This window comes from Elephantulus edwardii, unplaced genomic scaffold (genome assembly GCF_000299155.1).
Source record: "Elephantulus edwardii isolate Elephantulus edwardi_28Jun2011 unplaced genomic scaffold, EleEdw1.0 scaffold00196, whole genome shotgun sequence".
NCBI lineage: Eukaryota > Metazoa > Chordata > Mammalia > Macroscelidea > Macroscelididae > Elephantulus > Elephantulus edwardii.
Window position 1 is genome coordinate 4,821,963 of NW_006399946.1, and position 10,282 is coordinate 4,832,244.

Consider the following 10,282-nt stretch of genomic DNA (forward strand, 5'->3'; position numbering starts at 1 on the left):
GATTCTAATTTCTACTGTCCACGTCATGCAACAGACCCACTGGGTCTTAGTGGAGCTTAAGCAAAATAAGCCAATTGCCCCACTAAGTTTTCTCCTTTCAAATGGGTCTCTTAGAAGCTCATCTAGTGGCTTCTGGTTTTTGCCGAGTCCACGCGGCTTTGTTCCCACAGTTCCAATACTAAAAGTTTCAACAAAAGTTATGATTCCATTCCTATTGTCTACGCCGCACCTCAGACCCTCCAAGTTTTAGTGGGCTCAAGAGAATTCAGCCGATTTCCCCACTAACCTTTTTCCTTTCGGGTGAGTCTCAATGCAGCTCAGCTCAGCTCGTGGATTCCAGCTTTTGCTGGGTCGGCGGTGGGACCACTGCGGGACCGCTGCAGGGCAGGCAGGCAGGGCTCTGGTTTTTAAAGCTTCTGAAATAATGTATTAGCAAAAGTTCTGATTCAAAATCCTACTGTTCGCATCACGCTGTGATGGTCTGTCTCTGTGGAGCGTAAAGTACTCTCTGGTATCCCCTCTACGCAGGCTGCTATCCCCAACAGTCTTGCTTTTTAACACTTGAAAGGGATCCTTGAAAGTAGATTTGCCCAATGTAACATGACTCTTGATTTTTTTCACTGTTGCAATGTGTGTTCGTGGTGGACCCAAGTAAAACTAAATAATTGGCAATTTCAACCTTTCCTCCAACTATCATGATGTTGCCTATTGATCCAGATGTGATAATTACTGAGGGGGGGGTTGTGGGGGTTTTTAAAAATTTTATTCTAGTCTTCAATATGGATTGCCTTTTGGATCTTCTTCCGTAAGTATTTCAAGTCTTCATTACTTTCTGCAAGTAATGTTGTGTCATCTTCATGATGCATATTGTTGATGATTCTTCCTCCAATCCTAATGTCATACTTTGTTCTCATGTTGTCCAGTTTATCAAATTATTTGCTAAGTATACAGGCTGAACAGCTATGGAGAAAGGATACAACACTGACACACACCTTTCCTGATTTTAAGCTATGCAGTGTTCCCTTATTCTGTTACAGTGATTACTTCTAGTTTTATGTACAGGCTTTTCATGAGCATGGTAAGTGTTCTGAAATTCCCATTCTTCTCAAATTCCAATATAAATCTGTCTTGGAGGAAGTGCAGTCAGGATGTGTCTAGAGGCAAGAATGGGGAAATTTCATCTCATACTTTGGGTATGTTGTCAAGAGACTACAGATTTTGGGAAAAAGAGGCATTGTGCTGACAAAAATAGCCTCTTAATGGATTGATATAGTGACTGTATCACTGGCTTGAGCATGTAGAAATTGTGAGGCAGGATACAGCAAGATTTTGATACGATAGTCATAGGTTACTATGAGTTGTAGTGAACTCAACAGCATCTAACAGGAACAAAATTCAGTCTCTTTACTGAGCAAATAATCTTAGAATCTGGACTACATAAGGAAGAATATGGTTTCAGGATTGAAGGAAGACTCATGAGAACTCATTAACACTTACTGAAAAAGATCAAAGACTATCCTCCAATGTCCATCAATGACTGTATAAATTATACACCTCAGCATAAAGAAAACAAAATGTCTCACAACTGGACCAGTAAACAACATGATAAAATGAGCTGCTGCACTGAAAAAGAATGAAGCTGTTAACAGCTTTATTTTACTTGGAACCACAGTCAACACCCATGGAAGCAGCATGCAAGAAATCAAACGAGGCATTGCTTTGGGCAAATCTGCTAGAAGGATCTCTTTTTTTTAATGTCTCAAAATCATACATATTTATCGTAGGAGTATGCAATGAGGGTTGCAGAGTGGATTATATTTGGGGGTAGGGGGTGGGGTTTGGGGAGGTGCGGGGGGGGATTGTGTACCAATGAGGGAGTTTTTCTTTTGCTTTTCAAGGAGAGGAGCAAATCGGGGGGGGGGGAGGGGTTTGTGCGGGGAGAAGGGTGCAACAATGAATGAATGGAATCCCAAAATCTCTGCAGATGTTCATTGAAATAAAAAATAAACAACCTAAATTTAAAAAAAAGAGGATGGAAAAAAAATCATACATATTGATGAATAATTAACAATGACACAAATATTTGGACAACAGCCTCAAAGACATGAGGTTGTGAACTGTGAAAATATTCTCTAAGGATATATTCCAATACCAAGGGGATGAGCTTCAGCATGTTCAGTCTAGGCTATCATGTAGCCCAGATATTTTTGATCCTCTGCAAAACCCAAAACACCTGAAACCTTTTATCAGTCTCTCAAGATATTTTCTGTTTGAACATCTGGAGCCATGATATACCCAGTGGCTTTAGGGAACGCTTCTGTATACATTTGACACTGTAACATGAATCAAAGTGTTCTCCTTCAAAACTGCTCTATTACTTAGTAACTCCTTCTGTGGAAAAGTACACCCAAACCTGTCCAGCAGCAAAAGTATAATTGGTCAGAAAAAAGAAGGACATCCTGGATTTTGGATTTCAAAAGCAAGAGTCAGAAGCAGAAGCATACACACTTTGGAGAAGTTTTCATCCATTCTCAGACTAGCTAGAGAATCTGAAGAGGATAATATAAGATACTAGAGTAATGTACAGTATGTACATTAAGATATGCTTTCTGAGTGGTCTAGCAGTGCTCCGTCTATTTGCTGTACTAAAGTAACTTGTAGTTGCTGTGATGCTGAACAACTATGCCATAGGTGTGTCAAACACCATAATGGTATAATGGTTACCCATCATGGGCAGTGTTTGGTGGAACTCCCAGATTGATTCAGGTTTGGCATCCACTTCCTAAACCACATGCCTCTGGAAACTATAGAGAAACAATAGAGAAACGATAGTTATAGAACAGGGTTCAGGTCTTTTGTTCATAGGGTTGCTATGAGTCATACCAGACTCGATGGCACTTAACAACAACAACAACAATATAAAGTGTATAAGTAAATAATGTAAGATATGAAAAGCAGGAGTGGCATCCACTTCCTAAACAATATGCCTCCAGAAATGTCAATAGTTATAGAAAGGCTTCAGGCCTTTTGTTTATAAGGTTACTATGAGTCATGCTCAGCTGGAAAGCAATCAACAACAACAATTTAAGATACTGGAGCTGGGTAAAGGAGTGAGAATCTGAGGTCTTTGATAACATGATGATGCTCTACCCATGCCGAGATAAAGTCCTCATGAAGGACTAGGGTTCAGAGAATGGATCTGTTTACACTTTTGACTACTAAGTAATAACATCATAAGATCCTACCCTCTCGCCCATTTCACACACTCCAAAGTATGGAAAAGCAAAACTAAAGAAGTAGTTGAGAGATCTTAATAGATGGAGAAGGCTGAAGACAGTCCCACCAGTCACAGACACAATAGAGAGTGGCCAACATTTTCCATCTCTCAACAAGTGATTCTAAGTACATGGAATGAGAATGGAACTGGGATATACCCTGGACTAACCCAGCGAGGGCCTCAGCTCTGAACTGAGAACTAAGAATCAAATGGGATCAAGCACAGAAGAATCCAAAGGGCAAGATGACCTCACTGAAATACCCTTCCCACCCCTTTCAGAATTAAAGTGCTCACAAGGACCAGATAATAGCATATGTCAGGCCACACTAAATACTTTGTTTCTGCTTGCTTTGGACCACCACTACAGAAGATGAACTTTCACACATCTCTATAGAGTGTTAAATGGTGGGGAGGGTATGAAAGAAGTATTTGTTGACTGTTCACAATACTAACTTGTATTTTACCACTGGGGTAGAATTGGGCAGAGGGTAAGTTTAATGGTATGGATTCCTGTCTACCCATTTGAGTTATTTGTGTTCATACATGACATACATCCTCACTGTACAATGAAGAAAGCTGTTTGGACTCTTGTTACAGTTTCTAGAGTCCAGAGCCCCCCCACCCACCCTTTTGCAGGCCCAATACTAAGCCTCATGGAGCGTGATAAAATTGATCATGGTTAGGTGAAAAGGTCAATAAAGGGTTCACTGATATTTACTAGAACTTCCTGGTTGAGGGAGAGCAAAATTCTTCTCTTAGGAGAGTAAATACATGAGGGCCTGGATCTGTTCTTGGATTCCCCTTGGACTTTGGCCAGTCTTCTTCATTTGTATACTTTCTGGTCATAATAAATTGGTGTGACATATGCTTCATTAATTCTGAGTTGTTCCAGGGAGTTTCTGAATCTACAACATCAAGGAGAATCAGCAGAAACTGGAGTATGCCTATTTCAGCCTTAAGGACTGTTTCCTTTTAACTTGTGTTATGGCCTGGCCCCCAGTGTCTAAGGATGAGAGAAAGAAAGAAGGGGTCATCTTGTCTGAAGTAGAGGGAACCATTCTTATTCCCGAGCTTATGAGCCAAGACAACACAATGAGCAGCTGGGCATGAGGGTGAGTACCACTTGAAGTGGGTTGTGACAAGGATGAAGAAGTGTGAAAGTTAGTACTGGCCCTTTTTCCAGGTGGGAACTGGATTTACATTTATCCTTTCCACAGAGTTAATAGCAGAGGTGGAATTTGCTCACCATGCCCCTTACTCCCTCAAGTTGGTGACTTTAATAGTATCCCTTATTATATCTGGGCCAATTGGCAGCATCAGTATGGATGGTGAAGAGATTGAGATAGTTAACAGTTTTCGTTTGCTTGGCTCCACAGTCAACACTCTTGGTAACAGCAGCCAGGAAATCAGGAGACGAATTGCATTGGGAGTCAGCTGTGAGGGACCTCTCAAGAGTACTGAATTACAACGATATCAGGCTGGAGACTAAGGTGCACCTGATCTAGGCTATAGTCTTTGCAATTACATGCTATGCATCGGAGAGTTGGACAGTGAATAGGGATGATAGAAAGAGAATTGATGCCTGTGAGTTGTGGTGCTGGAGAAGAGTGTTGAATATACCATGGACTGCTAGGAGAACAAACAGGTTTGTCCTGGAGAAGGTGAAACCAGAATGCTCCCTGGAGTCAAGGATTCTGAAGCTTCATCTGACATACTTTGGGCATGTTGCAAGGAAGGACTGGTCCTTGGAGAGGGACATCATGTTTGGGAGAGGACGGCGCAGGAGAGGAAGACCCTCGATGAGATGGATCGATTCTGTGAATGGAGTGGTGGGAATGAATGTGTTTGAGACAGCAAGATTGGCACAGGATAGAACGGCATTTAGGGCTCTTGTACCTATGCCGCTATGAGTCGCAAGCAACTCGATGGCACACAACAACAGCAACATATTCATGGAGACCATAGGGTTTTGGAAAACACTGGATAGATTAATGAGGGAAGAGAAACTTCTGGAGGATCTCTTTAAAGTGCTAAAGAGCAAGGATGTAATTTTGAAGATCAGAATGTAACTGACGCAAGCCATTGCTTCATATATATGTGAACACTGGACAGTAAATAATGAAGGTCAAAAAAGAGGTGATGCTTTTGAATTGTAATGCTGGCAAATAATACTGAATGTACCATGGTGCTGGAGAAGCGTGTTGAATATACCATGGACTGCTAGGAGAACAAACAGGTTTGTCCTGGAGAGGATGAAGCCAGAATGCTCCTTGGAGTCAAGGATTCTGAAGCTTCATCTGACATACTTTGGGCATGTTGCAAGGAAGGACTGGTCCTTGGAGAGGGACATCATGTTTGGCAGAGTGGAGGGGTGGTGCAGGAGAGGGAGCCCTTCGATGAGATGGATTGATTCTGTGATTGGAGTGGTGGGAATGAATGTGTTTGAGATGGCTAGGTTGGCACAGGATAGACTGGCATTTAGGGCTTTTTGTACATAGGGTCACTATGAGTCACAAGAGACTCGATGGCACATGACAACAACCACCAATAAGTGATGCCAAAGTGCTTCTTAGAAGCAAGAATGGTAAGACTTTATTTCACATACTTTGGCCATGGTATCAGGAAAGACCAAGCCCTGGACAGAGATATCTTGCTTGGAAAAATAGCAAGAGAGGAAGGCATTGAAGCAGGTGTATTAACACAGTGATTGATACAATGGGCTTAATAATGCCATAAAATAGTGAGGATGGCACAGGATCAGAGGAGGGTTTAGTTTTTATTTGAGTCCCTATAGGTCAGAGCCCAGTCAATGATACCTAACAACAACAGGGCCACCGTCTTCTCATCACTGAGTAGAGAGATTCAGAGATTGGGTGAATACAGAACATACCATGAGATGCCATTCAGAGGCCGGGGTCTCCCCTAGGCCACACAGCTTCTGGGCAGTAGGCAGGATTCCGTGCTTGCTCAGGAGACAGATTCCCCCCGGGGGGAACAGCCTTGTATAAGGTAGGGACAGTCTGCTTTTGTGCCCAAGAGGGCCTTCATCAAATCTGCCCTATTACTTCCACATTTTGGGACCATACCTGCTCCTGGGGAAACTGTACAGGTCAGTATCAGAGTGGACCAGCTCAGGTTCTGAAATTGTCTCTATTTTCAATTTTTGTTGCTGTGATACGGCTTCAAACAAACATAGGAAGTAGAATGGTACAAATAACTTCTACAGATATCCTACCACTGAGGAACTAGATTGCTGTTTGCATTTTCTACATGTATTAATTTTACCTGATCTCATTTAATCTTCCCTCAAAACTGAGAGACAGACCAGGAAGCAGTTATTCAAATAGAACAAGGGGACACTGCATGGTTTAAAATTAAGAAAGGTGTGCATCAGGGTTATAGTCTTTCCCCATATCTGTTTTGTTTGCACGCAGTATTGGCCACCAAGTGTCTGCTGGCTGACATTTCTGAAGCATGTGCCTGACTGGAGGCTTGTGGCCTTGCCCAGCCAGGACACTGCAGCCTGGTGACCTCTTGCTGCTCTCAGGAGCACCTCCCTTTGCCTTCTCCCCAGTTCAGGAGCCATGCGGATCGTCCCTTTCATTCCATTTTGACCTAAGATGTAGTGACAATAAGAGAGGGAAGTCTCAGATGTTCCTTAAAATGATTTCTCAGCTCGCTTCCCCCTCCGAAGAGAAAAAAAAATTTCTCAGAAACACAAGTGCTCCAGGAAGTTTCCAGTAGTACCAGGGAAATGCTGTGTAACAGTGAGGTGGGATTCTTTATTGCAGAACTTCTCAGAGCCTCTACTACCCTGATGCACATTGCATTGAGTCTCCAGTGAGTAAGCCAAGTCTAGTCTGCAGTGTGCCAGGGTAACCCTTCCTAGAGTGAGTTTCTTGGATGTAATTTGAATGGAATCTTATTGTCAACCTTTTTTCTAGTTTTGTCCCCCCCCCCATTTGGCACCAGTGGGAGGCTTTGAATCTCCAAATCTTAGATCAGTAAACAAAAGCTTCTCTTAGAGTTTGAATGGTATGGTAGGAGCAGGACCATCCATTTTAGGGTGATTAGGTTGGCTTAGATTCTAATCTTTGACCTAAATGTCCAGTATTTATACTGTTATCAGAATAACAAGATGTGCAAATGTTGGACTTTTAGAACAAACTAGAATTTGAGCCATGCTCCACCCCTTAAAAGAAACTTCTTGTTGTCCCCATTCAAACTGCAGAGAAACCACTCACAATAACAACATGCAAAACCTGCTTTTGTGCACCCTACATATCAGGGTGATCAGACAGACACGTCCATCTTCAATTGAGCAATGGGCCTAGGGCAGTGAGTGTTCTGAGATTCTGGTATTGGAATTGAATCTCACTCGAGAGCTAGAGGTAGCCAGGCATGTGGCAGAACTGCTGCTCATTAACTTAAAAGTCTGTGCAGGAGCAAGTCTTGGGTGTAGCAGCACCACTGATAATATGGGTGGAGTGTAGAGAATGAAGATTATAAGTGAAGAAGAGGCCCAGTGATAGAGCATGCTATCTTGAGGAAGAGCAGGTGCTGCTGGGAGAAGACATGGTGAGACACTATGAGGAATGGCCACTTGTTTCTCTGTCCATAGTTAGTGACAGCCATGGCAGAAGGAGGGCACCTCCAGAGTGACCTATTTGAGGCTGCCTCCTCACTTGAGAGAGGGTATGAATCATTCCTAAAGCAGAGATTCAGTCTGAACGTGCAAGGTGGTCATCTCCCTCCAACTGGAGAGCAGCTGCTGACCAGACCAGAGCTCAGCCACAGGCAAGCTAACTTCAGAGTGGGCATCCTGAGCCTTTTAAAGTAGAAGATGGTGATTGTGAGGATGCAGCTATCACTAACTCTGCTCAGTGTCAGAGAGCCAGGTGATCCTGGCTTGTTTCTAACTATTTTAAGAAAGGATTCCTTTTCCCTTAACATAATCTGCCACCAGGGGGCCCAAGGAATCTGGGGCTGTTTAGTTTATCGACACAATTCTATTTATGTTATCTTTAATAGAAATCAGTGGGAAATCAGGAGTTTGAAGTTTGCTGTTTGTAAGAAATTTTTAAGAACTCCATCCCCACCCCACACCCCCACAATGTCTGTTGCTCCTGAAGTATGACCACTCAGAATATTAGAGGAAAGCCTATTTTCATTCATGTGCTAAGAATTTACTAGGTATATGCCAGTGACTCACCTGGGGTTTTGAGGTTAAAAAGAAATAGAAGCCATGCATGCCTCTGTAAGATTAAAAGAAAAAATACTATTCAAGAGAAGCCCAGCTATTGCTGACAACAAATCCGTCCCTCAGCAAGGACTTTCCTAAGTCACGATCATGCTCACCGTATCCTTTCTGTCATCTCAGCATCCAAAAGCAAAGGATACTTTTTTTTGGGGGGGGGGGGGGGGGGAAGGAGAGACCAGAGAAGCAACTAAAAATGGCATCATGCCAAAAAAGATGGGGCAGGAGTAGAGGGGATAGAAAGAGGAAGTCCAAGGGTCCCAGCGATCAAGTGGAAGGAGAGGACCATCTGATATTTGAGCTTTACAAAGTACAGAAGCATGCAATCCTAAGGTGTACTGCTGAGTCAAGACTGAGACCATTCAGCCATGTGTTTCCCAATGTGTGTCTTCCAATGACTTTGTTGAACAGGGAAAATACCAAACTTTTCCACTGTAGAAAATTCTGTTGAACAGTGCTGGAGTAGACCTCATTTCTGGGAAAATCTTACCTTGAATTCTACTTTTAGTGGCAGTCTATTAAATCTATTCTAACTGAACTCCTAGGTTGTGGATAGATTAAGGTTGAAATTTCCATTACAGTGTTCAGTATTAAACTGTTATGTACGCTAACATGTAAGCTCTAGTGGTTTGGTGGTAAGCAACTGTGCTGCCAATGGGGAGGTACGCAATTTGAATCCACCAGCTCTGAGGAAGAAAGAGGGGCTAGCTCCTCCTATGCAATTTACTGCCTCTAAAAACCTGCTGGAGGGCCAGCCATGGGTTGGTTCCGACTTGATGGTACACAACAGCAGCTGCTACGTACACTGTGTGACCTGCCAACCTCACGGTTAGCAGTCTAACATGCTATGCCACCAGGGCTGCTTCTGTAAAACCTACAAAACAAAATCCTCTAGTCTTTAATCCAGGCGTCACCCCTGCAAGCATGAGTCTGGGAATGGCATGGTGGCGAAAGGCCCATACCACATTTCTTTTTTGCAGAGGATCAGCACAGCCACTGGTGATGGCAAGCACTACTGCTACCCACACTTCACTTGCGCTGTGGACACGGAGAACATCCGCCGAGTGTTCAACGACTGCCGAGACATCATCCAGAGGATGCACCTCAAGCAGTACGAGCTCCTGTGAGGCCACTCAGCTCCACCAGCTGCTCTCGTCTCCACCCTTCACGAGACATTTCAGGACTGCACCCGTCAGCTCCATGCCAGGTAGAAATAATGCCCACCGAGCCTTGTCCTGCTGCTGTCCTACCTGCTGTGTGTATATCCAGAGTGACCACCAAGCCTCTGGCTACCTCTGTTACCTTCAGGTTTGGTTTTGTAGCTTTTGTTTCCAAAACATCCTGGAACTCCACCAATTTATGTTGTCTAAACATCAACTCTTGTCCAGGGACAATGAGTGAGGGCTCCTCTTATGCCTCCATTAGTTCACTTGTGGATTCATCAGAAATAATCAGAGAAAGAGGGAGAAATTTCCAGCAGAGCATGACTTTAGGTGCTTCGAGGAATGAATGTAGGGAGAGCTTAGCATTATAGAGCTGCAGACTCCCCAGCTAACCTGCACCAGGACTTAAGAGTCGACCCCCTGTGGCAGTGAAGGGAAAATGTCTGGTCATATATTATTAGAGTTTCTGCCAGCCTCACACCCTTGTAATACATCTGGGCTATAAAATCTGTCCTAAAAATGATTCTCCAAACATCACTAAACTAGGACAAGGCTCTTCTTCCACAGTCTTCTTGCGTTTTCTTT

General features: G+C 43.3%; 1 protein-coding gene across 1 annotated transcript in view; it reads left to right on the forward strand.

Annotated features, from left to right (window-relative positions):
• The window catches only part of LOC102873718 (guanine nucleotide-binding protein G(olf) subunit alpha-like), a 243,795-nt gene extending 234,134 nt beyond the window's left edge, over positions 1-9,661 (forward strand). Inside the window, exons 11-12 of the mRNA XM_006897027.1 lie at positions 1,038-1,078; positions 9,515-9,661. Coding sequence (XP_006897089.1) covers positions 1,038-1,078; positions 9,515-9,661 — 188 coding nt within the window. The remainder of the gene's footprint in view (positions 1-1,037; positions 1,079-9,514) is intronic.
• Positions 9,662-10,282: the final 621 nt, after the last annotated feature.